This window comes from Taudactylus pleione, unplaced genomic scaffold (assembly GCF_031769625.1).
Source record: "Taudactylus pleione unplaced genomic scaffold, aTauple2 ptg000302l, whole genome shotgun sequence".
Taxonomy (NCBI): domain Eukaryota; kingdom Metazoa; phylum Chordata; class Amphibia; order Anura; family Myobatrachidae; genus Taudactylus; species Taudactylus pleione.
In genome coordinates this window covers 7,914,796-7,928,488 of record NW_028284703.1, presented here as the reverse complement: position 1 = coordinate 7,928,488, position 13,693 = coordinate 7,914,796, and the positions used below count along the sequence as shown (strand labels likewise).

Sequence of the window (13,693 nt, the reverse complement as noted above, 5' to 3'; positions counted from 1 at the left end):
TCTTACCTTTTATGTTATGACTTTTGGCACTTCAGTGTATGATCTAACTAGGGTATACACGGTACCCCCAAGCATACTGTGATATTATATACTATTTGGTGCAGAGAAAAGGCAACCCAATGGGAAATTTTGTATCATAATAAATTGTTGCAATACCTAGTATTCCCTATTGATAGAAACCATGATATATGAAACTAAAACATAGCTTTCAAAATTGTAGCCGTAAAGTGCAACGCTGTACATTAAAATAAAATACTTCTATCCAAGGACGTGTTCTTTCCCAGAGCATTTGTGGTGCACGGTATCCTAAACTAGTACAGTTTCCAGTTTGAGTCTTCGCTCCTTTGTGTCTATACATGTAGAGAAGAGCTACCTTCCAGCATGTAGCTAACGTAACCCCCAAGTCTGGCAACGGGAGCTCATCTCGTCATGACTTGTTCACGTCTGACTTTGCCCTAAAGATAATCATTTAGATGCTTTCTGTAAGTCCTAGAAATATTTATTTTTTGCAGAAATCATATATTTTTTTTTTTTTAAGCTGCTTAACATTTATCTGTCCCCCATTTTCAGCACTTTTATGGAAATCTTTAGAACGTGCATTATATTGGGTAATATATATTTTTACAGTGGTAGAGTATATCTAATATTGGATTTGGCTGAGCTTTACTTCTGTGCTATTTTTGTGGACACTGAACAGTGAACTTCTCTTGGATCCTTTTTTGTTTTTTAATTTTCCCATTATTACATAAAACCAGTGCTGCTTGTATGAGCGGCTGGATGCATGTATATCCACAATACAAGAGGATATGGCATGTAGCCTTTTAGTGTACATCAGCGCACTGAGTATACGGTACACAGCTGCAGTACTTGTACTCTCTTAGCTGGGGGGGGGGGGGGGGGTGTCCTGCCATGGGCAAAATGAAGACAGCCAGCTTAGGGGGCTTTGTTTGGCAGCAACAAGTAGAAAATCTTATGCAGCTTTTGTATCCGTATTATGTATGAATATTTATGGCAGTTTGCATAAGGAATCGGAGCGGCATAATTTCACTTACTGCATTTGAAAAGGATAACTACACAGGTGGCTCCATCCATTTGCACGTCACCTAAGGGTAGCGTCACTCAGGCGTATCCATGCACAGGGGTGATGTATGTATAATAATGAGTTTTATCAACTTAGCAATGTTGTGTCTGATAGGGAAACCTGAATGAGATTTAAAATGACAGGTGGGTCATCATTGAGCTTTGACAAGACAATAGAAAGTGTATATAGCATTATTTTTTTCTTGCATTACATTATTGTAGTAGCTGCTTTACTACGTTCTCTGATTTCCCTTTCTAATGCACTAATTCTGAATCGCAGATTTTGTCTGTTGGAGTTCCATAATGGTATGCCAAAGTAATACACTGTATTGTAATCAGTGCTATACTTTTATTATGGAAGATTCTGTTATTATTCCGCAGCCTTAGCTCAGGGTATAGGAATGGGATTGAAATATCGGCGGCTGTTTATGTACCATGCTGAGCTCTGACTGCTGAATGGCAAATTGGCTCAAATAAATAAACTATAAAGTGAGAAAAAACAATTGGGATAGAGCACATCCAAGTATTCCTGATGGGTGATTGTCTAATTATAGACGACGTGTTGGAGTGAGAAATGACCCTTTGATGCAGATACAGTTGAGGTGCTGTCATTGGGCTCGATTCAATTCAACGTGAATTGAATAGGTCCCGGAAGAAGCTCCCGGAGCTATTCAATTCAGTGCGCTGTTATCCCCGACTAAGGATTTCTTCTCACATCCCTCCTGGGGTGTGACCAGAAATCCGACAAAACTACAAGCGTGATGCTGTTTTCTGCCCTTATCGCCGTGGAAACAGCATTGCGCCAGACAGTTTAGTCGGAGAATGTTAGTTCTCGCAACTGAAAACCGTGTTTAAGGCGCTGGAGCCAGCATTCTCTGACAAAACAACGCGCTGAATTGAATCGCTCCGGGAGCTACTTCCCGGCGCTATTCCATTCGCGTTGAATTGAATCGAACCCATAGTGTTTCCACAAATCAAATCATCCTGACAATGAAAACAATTTCATAAGAGAGCATTCCTTGCAAAATGCTTTTTGTCCAGTATTAATCGGTCTACAAAACCTAGTTTTATTTCCATAATAAGTACATTTTTAGTGTAACATCACACCTTTAATAAGCGATGCCTTTTTATCACAAACTTCATTACATGTTTAGCTTTTTTAATTATGTGTATAAATAAAATATCACTTGACGAAGCAGACACTGTGACCCTGGCCTGGACTTAGACACTATACCACTATGTAAGGATGAATATTTGTTTTTAGTTTTTTTTTTATTATTATTATTATTATTATTATAAAGGTTCACAATTGGAATTATCCTTACAACTTGCCTCCAGGCGTCAGGGATGAATTTACGCCATGGTTTCCCGGTAAGGGTCTGCTTTTGGCATGAGAATAAATAAAGCACAGTGGTTGAAGTTGACCTAAGTGGAGACTGATTTTTCTCACGGACAACGTTACGTGGCCCTTTTGCGCGTCACGTCAAAACTAAATCTTTTCGTGTTGACATCAGGAGAAAAAAAAAACTGGTAATGTCGCCTACAAGGCAATCTTATAAGACCTCGGTTAAAAAAAGATTATCGTAGTAAATTAAAAATTGCTCCCGGGGCAGGTCACTAGTTATATACAGTGCCTTGCAAAGTATTCACCCTCCTTGGCTTTTTACCTTTTTTGTTACATTACAACATGTAATTTTTTTTTTTAATCTGAATTTTATGTGATGGATCTGCACAAAATAGTCTAATTTGGTGAAGTGAAATTAGAAAAATATATATAAAAAATAATCTTTATAAATAAAATTCTTAATATTGGCATGTGCATATGTAATCACCCCCTTTGCTATGAAGTCCCTCAAAAGTTATGGTAACACTGCATAACAATGAAAATGTTTCCTATGTGTAAATAGTTACTTCTAATTGATATCAGCATGCAAAGAATGAATATGACATTTAAAACTCTGTTAGCTCTGAGTTCCGAGATATAGCCCATTTATGACGATGTAAGGGTATTCCTAGTGAAGTGGGCAGAATGGAGAGAATCTTACCAGCAATCTGCGTTCCGCGCAGAGGGGGGGGGGGGCTAATGACCCAATTAAATGAATCAGTTATTTGTCCCCTCCCCTATTCAAATATATGCGATTCACAGGATTACCCACACAAGATAACTGTGGTGCACTGAGTGACAAGCATAGTGACCGATTCCACAAAGACATTTCAGCAATGGCACAAAGATATCAGGGTAGGTGATCACTACTGTTGGACAGTGACAAGAGATGCCCCAGAAGAGGAGGACAAGCGACAAGCAAAGAGAAAGCACCCCCATGAATAGGCCACTATATTAGATAGTACTTTCATATGCTGTATGTTTGTTTCATTTTGTGTTCTTATTTGTGATTGATAGAAAATAAATAACAGTTGTTTTAATTCAATCAAGAAAATATGAGATTATTTTAAAATAGCTTTTCACTATGACTATATTCCTAATGTACATACAGTATAGTGCAAGTAGTGTAGCTCAAAAAATAGAGCTAGTAAAAACATTCTGAAATAATTTGTATTTCTTGACCTCAAATTAGTAATGTATGACTATTTTTAGAAAGGAAACAAATTCAAAGTATTAGTTGTACAGTGTAATCAATTACCTTCAGAAGTCACATAATTAGTGAAATGAAGTCCACCTGTGTGAAATCTAAGTGTCACATGATCTGTCAGTATAAACACACCTTTTCTGAAAGGCCCCAGAGGCTGCAACACCACTAAGCAAGAGGCATCACACAATGAAGACTTAAGCTGGCCACACACTAGACCAACTTGCATCCAACCATCCAACTTGTTGATTGGTTGGAATGAAAATCTGGTAATGTATGAGAGTAAATGATGGTCAGCAATTTGCTCCTAAATGCCAGGAAACAGATGAAAATGGCTGTCAGACAAGTTTGAACAAATTGTTTAGATCAAACATTTAACAAACAGTTTTTGTCCATTTTCCATTGTTTGGGAGCAAATTGCTGATTATCATTTGCTTTCATACCTTACCAGGTTTTCATTCCAACCAATCAACTAGTTGGATGGTTGCTTGTAAGTTGGTCTAGTGTGCAGCCAGCTTAAGCAGCTCTCCAAACAAGTCAGGGACAAGGTTGTTGAGAAGTACAATTCTGGGTTGGGTTATAAAAAAAAATATCCAAATCTTTGTTGATCCCCCGGAGCACCATCAAATTCATCATTATCAAATGGAAAGAACATGGTACCACAACAAACCTGCCAAGAGAGGGCTGCCCATCAAAACTCACAGACCGGGCAAGGAGGGCATTAATCAGAGAGGCAGCACAGAGACCAAAGGTAACTCTGAAGGAGCTGCAGAGTTCCACAGCAGAGACTGGTGTATCTGTGTATGTGACCACAATAAGCCGTACACTCCAGAGAGCTGGGCTTTATGGAAAAGTAGCCAGAAAAAAGCCATTACTTAGTGATAAAAATAAGACAACACGATTTGAGTTTGCCAAAAGGCATGTGGACGACTCCCCAAATGTATGGATGAAGGTGCTCTGGTCAGATGAGACTAAAATTGAACTTTTCGGCCACCAAGCAAAACACTGTGTCTGGCGCAAACCCAACACATCCAGTGTTCTCCCCAGAAAATTTTTCCAGCCGGGTGGTATCAAGAAGTAGCCGGGTGGGGCCTTCGCAATAATAAAATGTTTTAAACCCTGACCTTCTAATTATTTAAACTTCAAATAACATTTTATATATTCTCCTCTTATTAGAGGCCCAGTTGTCTGATTATGAAAAGCTGCAAAGCTGTTGGATTTGGTCCTTTTTATACAGTTCCCAGATACTGTCCCCACTTGCAGACTCCCAAAGTGCCGGGTGGTGCACCTGCAAAAAACAGCCTGGGGAGAACACTGCCCTCCCTTACCATTCCAGCCCGACAGTTCTCAGGCTGCTCCCCCACTGGCCATTATGCAGTGCCCCCTGTAGTTTTCCCCTTTATACATTGCCCCCTGTAGTTTTCCCCTTTATACATTGCCCCCAGTAGTTTTGTTTTGCCCTTATGAAGTGCCCCCAGGCTGAAGTAGTGCCCCTATGCAGTGTCCTCAGACTGGTCACAACCTCAGCCCAGAACTTACTTGAACATGCTCGGCGGCGCCGCTCCCACTCCCGCTGCCTCGCTCTGACTGGATCTAGCAGGTGCGCAGGGTAGGCTCTTCACGCCGCCCGCACAGTGCATCACTGGGAACGCTTGCCTATGATACGATCGGAGGCTTCTTTAGCCTCCGGTCGCTTCAGAGGTCAGCGTTCAACACCAGGAGGCGGAGGATGACCGGGAATGCGGCGGGGGGGGAAGTGCCGGGTGGTGGGCTGTTTCTGCCGGGTGATGCGCCCGCAGAAAACAGCCTGGGGAGAACACTGACATTCCATCACCCCAAGAACACCATCCCCACAGTGAAACATGGTGGTGGCAGCATCATGCTGTGGGGATGTTTTTCAGCAGCAGGGACTGGGAAACTGATTCGACTCAAGGGAAAGATGGATGGTGCTAAATACAGGGATGTTCTTGAGCAAAACCTGTTTCAGTCTGCCTGTGATTTGAGACTGGGACGGAGGTTCACCTTCCAGCAGGACAATGACCCGAAGCATACTGCTAAAGCAACACTCCAGTGTAGTGTTCACTCTAGCTCCGGCGGCAGGCAGGGTGCCGGAGCTAGAGAGGGCACTTCCGTACACGCGCCCGAAAGGGGGCGTGTCTAGAAGACTCGTCCCCTTTTCATCACTCCTGGGGGCGTGCCCTGTGATTACGGACATGTCGGGCAGCTCCCAAGCGCTGCCGACAGGGAGAATAGATGCCGGGCGCATGTGCCCGGCGTCCATTCTCTGGCGGTGACCGGGTCACCACATATTTCCCCACCCGCGGGACACTGCGACCCGCGGGTGAAGACTGCACCCGCAGGCTGTGAGGGCAGGGCACTTTTTGCCCTCCTTCTGGAGGGCACGGGGCTTTTTGCCCTCCAGAAGGAGGGCAGGGCGCCGCGCCCTGCTAAAACAGCCTAGCCGGAATGTGTTGGAATGGCCTAGCCAAAGCCAACATCTGAATCCAATTGAGAATCTGTGGTCAGACTTGAAGATTGCTGTTCACAAGCGGAAACCATCCAACATGAAGGAGCTGGAGCAGTTTTTCCTTGAGGAATGGGCAAAATTCCCAGGGGCAAGATGTGGCAAGCTCATAGAGACTTATCCAAAGTGACTTGCAGCTGTAATTGCCGCAAAAGGTGGCTCAACAAAGTACTGACTTTAGGAGGGTGAATAGTTATGCAAGCTGAAGTTTTCTGTTATGTTGTCCTAAATGTAGTTTGATTCACAATATAGAAAGAAACACAACTTCACAGTTGTAGGCATGTTCTGTGAATGTAATGATGCACACCTTCAAACAATTCATTTTAATTCCAGGTTGTGAGGCAACAAAACATGAAAAATGTAAAGGGATGTGAATACTTTTGCAAGGCACTGTAGATCTCTCCATGGTATAGATACTTGCCATAGCTTTCAATTAAAAAGAAACTTGCATAGTGCGCACGTCTTCTGTTAGCTTCTGTTGGTTTTACATGATTTGTTTTTTTTTCCCTTATAGAGTCTCTGACATCTGAGCACGCTATGGCAAGTCCTGGTAGTAAGGTGGATTCCAGTGTGGATGGGCACCCAGAATATCTTGCCTTCATCTTGGTTCCAGTCTTCTTCATCATGGGCCTATCAGGAGTATTGATCTGCCATATCCTGAAGAAGAAAGGCTATCGCTGCACTACTGCAGAGCCTGGGGAGGAGGAGAAAGTAACTGGAGAGAAGATCGGTAAGCATGTTGTCAGTAGCCCATTAATCGCACTCTGATGCTGAGCTTCACAATTACTGTTGGAAATGGACTCACAAGTATATATGACAAGTGTTGCTATTTTTCAGTATTGTCTGCGTTAACCTTTGTTAATAGAAGGACAAGGTCTGAGAATTTGTTAATGCATTTCACAGGATTTGTCTTTCTGCTGTGTGTTACAGCCCTCATTGTGCATCCTGACCTGGTTCCTCACAGAATACACTCACACTGAAAAGTAATTGGAATCCTGTCTGTGCCTTACGTGAACAGGTTAGGCCCTAAGTTGAATCTGGCACAGGTCACGCTGCAATTGAATGTTATTATGTGAGGTTACGGTTTGAATTCTAGTCTCAGCTTCCGGTCTATGACTTTGTTCTTGCTAAGTAGACACACTTTATAAAAAAAAAAAATAGAAAAAGTTTCCGTGGAAGATTGAGTGTTTTATAAATCTGCAGTCCACAATTTTCTTCAATTACATGGTCACACAATTGCAGAATGTTTCTTTTATGTATGTGCACTGAAGGTTCATCTGATTGGCAACAAAATCAGACTGTAGACAGTATCGGTTTCAGCATTCGTATCCCAGTCATCTAAGTGGGTGTAGTAGGTATTACCGCCGGCCGCATGTCCGGCGGTTCAAATCCTGACAGCTGCAGCCCGGCAAGGGTGAAAATCCCGATCGTCCAAAGGTAAGTATCGCTTACCTAATTCTACACCCGAACCCTCCCTTAGGGGTGCCTAACTCTAACCACCCCTCTAAGTGCCTAACCCTCCCGGGGGGGTGCCTAACGCTAAGTCCCCCCGGGAGCCCTAAAATCTAACCCCCTCCCCCCCCTCTCGCGGCTGTCCACGCCCGGCTTACCTTCGTTCTGTATGCCGGGCGTTGGTCTTCCAGTGTATGGATAATGACAGGGGTAGAGTTTTCGACGCCTGTCATTAGTACCACGCCGGGATTAGAGAGTCGGGAAGCCTGCGGTCGGTATTTAGACCGCCGGCTTCCTGACTACATCCCATCTAAGTGGGTTTTGAGGGCTGACATATATCAGAGTTTTATATTGTAATGTGAGAGCTCCCTTGATTTTAATAGGTATGCTCATAATAAAACTGAAAAGCACACATTCACTAGACGATTAAATTGAGCGATTGAATGATAATGATATCGTTATCGTTCAATATTCGTTTGAAAATCGTTCACACACCGTTTAAGAAAAGTCTAAAACGACCAGCGATGCGCGCTTCCGCTGGTCGTTGAGACCTCCATCATCGGGCAAATATGTTGTACAACCCGACGATAACATCAGGTTCAACATGTTTGCAGATGATTAATGTGCCTACACTGAATGACTTCTCGTTCAGTGTAGGCACATCACAGAGTGACAAATGACTGCACGATTACAATGTCGTAATCGTGCAGTCTTTTACCTGTCTTCTAGTGGATGTGCCTTGTGTGTTCTCTCCCCGCACTTTATTTCTCTGGATCTTCACCTAACAAAACTCCCCAGCTTCCCTATACTGTGACAAGGCTAATAAGTCGCACTGCCCAGTGACGTTTCTATATATAAAGGCACAGTGGCGTGACTTGCGTCCGAGTCCCTGGCTGAATAAGGCTGGAGGGCTGGGGGCAGAGCAGATCCCTCCCCGAGTATAAAAAGAAGGGTAGGAACAGAACAGATCACAGATGCCGGTGAACAGTGAGCAGAATGAACAACCTGCTTTCACTCTGCTTTTTAGCGGTCGCAGTTTTGTTATTGTCTTTCTGTGTAGCTAGCAAGTGGGGACAGTAAGTGGGGCAGTGTTGCTGTCTGTGTCCAGCCAGCAAGTGGGGCTGGCTATCTGTGTCAAGACAGTAAGTGGGGCTGTATCTGGGCCACTCTTAGAAAAGTTATTTGTGTCCGAAAAGGCAAGTGTGCAGTATGTATGGGCCATTCGTAAAAATGATATGTGTTCAGCCTGCTATTACTTATCATGAGTAAAAATTTTAATTTGGAAGCATTATTCTAGAAATGGAAGTCCTGCAATCTTAAACTATGAAAACAGTAAACTTTAAAATGGGCAGTTGCATCCATATTGTTTGAACTAGAGCCCTACAAAAATTTATTTCTACTTCAGGGTCCATAGGGTATCCACAGGATACCTTGGGGTATAGGTGTGACGTCAGTCGCAGGGCACCAAAGAGTTAAGCTTTCAGCCTCCCAGGATGCACTAGGTCCCCCTCCTATACCCCGCCCCCGGGCCAAGGCACCTCAGTTTAGTTTGGTGCCCGGCCGGAGTCGGGTGCACCTGTTGGAGTGGGGGCTAGAAGAGCCCCTGAAGCTTTTTCTTCATGCAGCTGTGGCTGCACATCTGGATGAACAGCATGGACAGTCAGTCCTGACGTCCATGCTGTCTTCCCTACAACCCGCCGGTACCAGAACGCCGGTACTGATCCGAGGATGCTGGTGGGCGTCTGGGGTCACAGCTAGCGGTGACCCCAGATGCTTCGGACCATGGCCGGATTCAAGGGGGACAGAGGTAAGCAGCGGGGTCCCGCGGTGGGTCCCCGCTGATCACATGGTCCTAAGTCCCCAGGCAGGGGGCTCCCTGGGGACTGGCTGCAGCATGGAGCCAGGCGACCAACCTGCGCTTCCACTACCCCCTGGGACAGCGGACCGCAGCAGAGCGGTAGCGCTGCGGCGTCCCAGGGGTTAAATGCATGCCAGGGGAGCGCGCCTTCCCTGTCTCACAGCCGGCGCCTCCCCCGCTGCACACAGCCCTCTCTGCACTGTGCTGACTGGTCCTGTGTCAGCGCTCCTCCCCCAGGCCAGCTTCTCTCTGCTCCTCGGCGGCCATCTTCTCTGCAACGCATGGTGAACGCTGCTGGAAGCCTGGAAGGAAGCATCGTGGTCTGGGTCCCCCCGCATACCTCTCCTCCGCTGTGGCTCAGGTCTGTGTATGCAGCGCTGTGTCCTACCAGGCCCTGTGTCTGTGTAGTTGAGTGATCAGTGCTGTTAGTGCAGGAATTGTTATTTCTCTGCATTGTATGTGACTGTGCTAGCGCTGCTGCCTGTAACTTTATCTTCTCAAAACTGTCAGCTTTATTACTGTCCCTGTTCTTTCTGCTAAAGCCCTTGCAGTGCGGTGCTGCAGGGTGGTCTCTCGCCTATTTAATACTTAATTGGTGAGAGAGGTCACATACGTGGTGCCATCATGTCTGAAAGTGATTTTCCCCTCCGGCTACAGTGTACCACGTGCAAAGTACCATTAGCGGAGGGGGAGGGTAGCGCGGAGGGCCTTTGCCGGCAGTGTTTGTCCATGGCGCGGCCTATTACGGTTACAGCACCGGTACAGGAGCCGCCCTGGGCTTGTTTCGCTCAGGTGTTAACAGCTTTAGTGGGCCAGTTAGCTCCGCAGCCTGCATTTACTCCGATGGGTTTGTCCCAGCAGTCTGTGGTGTCGTCACCCATGCAGGGGTTCCCACGACAATTGGTGGTACCCCACAGTCTCCCTATTTCCCCGCTACCGGGTTCTCAGGAGCCAGCGTGGGTTAACTCCCTGACGAGTTCTGTACAGCACTTGTCGGATGTGTTGCAAGGGGAGTCTGTGATGCGGCCTCATAAAAGGCCGGTGGCGTCTCTGTCCGCTCCTTATGAGGATGACGAAGGGACGTCTGATGATGGGGAGATTCTGGATCCTTACGATCAGGAACCTCTCCATACTAAGGACGCTGATGCTAAGTCCAAAGTATATATTCCTGGACTTATTCGGGCGGTCCGCACAGCCTTGGTGATTGAGGACGAAGTTCCCCCAGCGGCTAAATCTAAGTATGCCTTTTTCAAAGATGTGAAGGGCGATGCCACAGTCTTTCCTCTTTCGGGTCAGTTGGTGGACCATTTAGAGGAGGCGTGGAAACAACCTGGCAAAAGATACCAGCCGCAGAGACGCCTGGCGGTGGCTTATCCGTTCGCGGATAATTATTTTGCTAAGTGGGAATCCCCTCCACAGGTGGATTCTCACGTGACCCGTCTTGTCCGTAGTGCCACATTACCGATGCCATCCATGTCCTCCCTTAAGGATGCTACGGACCGCAAGGTAGAAATCTGCCTGAAGTCCGCTTATTCCCTTGCAGGGGGGGCAGCACGGCCGGCTATGTCCATTTGCTGGGTTGCCAGAGCGATGGAGCGCTGGGCGGATTCATTAGAGGCTTCTTTTGAATCCGACTGTCCGGCCGAACAGGCGGAGTTGATTGGCAATCTCCGTGATTCGGCCACCTACATCAACGAGGCGGCTCTAGACATTAGTACTCTGGTGTCTAGAATTTCTTCAGCAGCGGTGGCTGCTCGTCGCACCTTGTGGCTGCGATCCTGGAAGGCGGACGCAGATTCCAAGAAAGGTCTGGAAGCGTTGCCGTTTACCGGAGAAGTTCTCTTCGGTCCGGATCTGGATAAGATTGTGGCCACGCTGGCGGCAGCCAAATCTGCTTGTCTCCCGTCGGCCGCTGCTCCTTCTGGTTCTGGACCATCATCCTTTCGGTCATCTAGGGCCCAGGGCAGGCCCAAACCACAGTCGTTTCCTCGACAGGCTGGCCCTAAGAAATCGGTCAAGCCCTGGAAGCAGGCATGCAGTACCAGACGTCCGGCCCCCAAGCCAGATGACAAGCCTGCGGCCTGACGGTCCGGGCCTCCCTTTGGGGGATCCCAGGGTGGGAGGCCGCCTGCTACAGTTCGCCCAGTGTTGGTCGACCACTACGACAGACACTTGGGTTCTGGAGGTGGTTTCCCACGGATATGCCCTCTCCTTCCGGCACAGACCCCCGGCTCGATTCTTCACCACGGGTCTACCATCAGACCGGAACAAGGCTACGGAGCTGCGGAAGGTATTGCACACTATGCTCCAGGCTGGAGTTATAGTGCCTGTTCCATTCTCCCAGAGGGGCCAGGGTTTCTATTCAAATCTATTTTTGGTACAGAAACCCAATGGGTCATATCGTCCGATTCTCAACCTCAAAGCACTCAACAAGTCTTTGCGGGTCCCGAAGTTTCGGATGGAGACCCTACGGTCCATCATTCTGGCGCTGGAACCTGGGGACTACATGGTGTCATTGGACATACAGGACGCTTACCTGCATGTCCCTATTCTTTTGCGCCATCAACAGTTCCTCCGGTTTGCAATCCGCAGCGACCACTTCCAGTTTCGGGCGTTACCTTTTGGCCTGGCGACAGCACCACGTGTTTTCACCAAGGTGATGGCGGTCATGGCGGCTTCTCTGCGGCTGCAGGGAGTCCGCATGTTGCCGTACTTGGATGACCTGTTATTGGTGGCAGGATCTCCAGAGCTCCTGTTACACCACTTGGACCTGACCATTGCGCTGCTGCAACGGCACGGCTGGCTAATCAACTGGCAGAAGTCCACTCTAATCCCGTCTCGGAAGATTCTGCATCTTGGAGCCTTATTGGACTCGGGACAGCAAAGGATCTTCGTGACGGAGGACAAGATCTCTGCTTTACAGTCAAGGGTGCGCAGTTGTCTGCACAGCCGCCGGGTGTCCTTACACTCGGCGATGAGGTTACTGGGCTCCATGGTGTCGGTGTTCGACATGGTGGAATACGCCCAGTTTCACTCCAGACCTCTGCAGCACCTGATCCTGTCCAAATGGAACGGGCTGACTCAGTCTCTGAAGTCCCAGACGATTGTGCTCACCCCGGAGGTTCGCCTGTCCCTTGCGTGGTGGTTAAAGACGACCCACCTCAACAAGGGACGTCCGTTCTGGGTTCCAAATAGGGTCCTGTTGACAACGGACGCCAGTCTTCGGGGCTGGGGAGCAGTTTCGGGTCCACACTTGTTCCAGGGCAGGTGGACGCCGACAGAAGCGGAGCTTCCAATAAATATCTTGGAACTCCGTGCGGTCTTCAATGCTCTCCAGCAGGCACAGCGGTTTCTCTAGGGTCACCCGGTGCAGGTCCAGTCGGACAACGCTACCACCGTGGCCTACATAAACAGGCAAGGAGGAACTCGCAGTCGTGCGGCTCTCGTAGAGGTCTCTCGGATCCTGGTTTGGGCGGAGCGCAATCTTCCGGCCATATCAGCGGTCTTCATCCCGGGAGTGCTAAATTGGGAGGCGGACTTTCTAAGTCGCCAGGACGTTCATCCGGGGGAATGGTCCCTGCACCCGGACGTTTTTCAACTACTGGTGGACAGGTGGGGTCTTCCAGAAATCGACCTCATGGCGTCCCGGCACAACAACAAGTTGCCGGTGTACGGGTCTCGCACAAGAGACGAAGGGGCGTCTCTGGTGGATGCTCTGTCCGTCCGGTGGACGTTCCGGTTCGCATACCTGTTCCCTCCGGTCTCCCTTCTTCCACGGGTAATCCGGAAATTCAAACAGGAAGGAGGGACGCTCCTGTTGATAGCTCCCGCGTGGCCAAGACGGCACTGGTTCTCAGACCTTCAGGGTCTGTCCGTGGACAGTCCTCTGCGGTTGCCGCTACGACCGGACCTTCTGTCTCAGGGTCCTTGCCTTCACCCGGACCTGACTCGGCTGTCTTTGAATAGGGTTGGCCTGCTTCAAAGCAAACTTTGGCAGCCTGGATCCGTATGGCTATTTCTGAAGCTTATCTTCATGAAGGCCTACCGGTCCCTCCTTCTCTGAAGGCTCATTCCACTAGGTCTGTGGGTCCTTCGTGGGCAGCTCGACGTGGTGCCTTGGCAGTTCAGATCTGCAAGGCTGCTACGTGGTCTTCTGTCCATACATTCGTGAGGTATTACAGGTTTGACACC

The 13,693-nt window shown here is 47.8% G+C and overlaps 1 protein-coding gene across 1 annotated transcript in view; it reads left to right on the top strand.

Moving 5' to 3' along the window:
• Positions 1-13,693, top strand: part of RELL1 (RELT like 1) — a 71,798-nt gene that overhangs the window by 24,757 nt on the left and 33,348 nt on the right. The window contains exon 2 of the mRNA XM_088442016.1: positions 6,707-6,922. Within this exon, the coding sequence (XP_088298142.1) occupies positions 6,707-6,922 (216 nt within the window). The remainder of the gene's footprint in view (positions 1-6,706; positions 6,923-13,693) is intronic.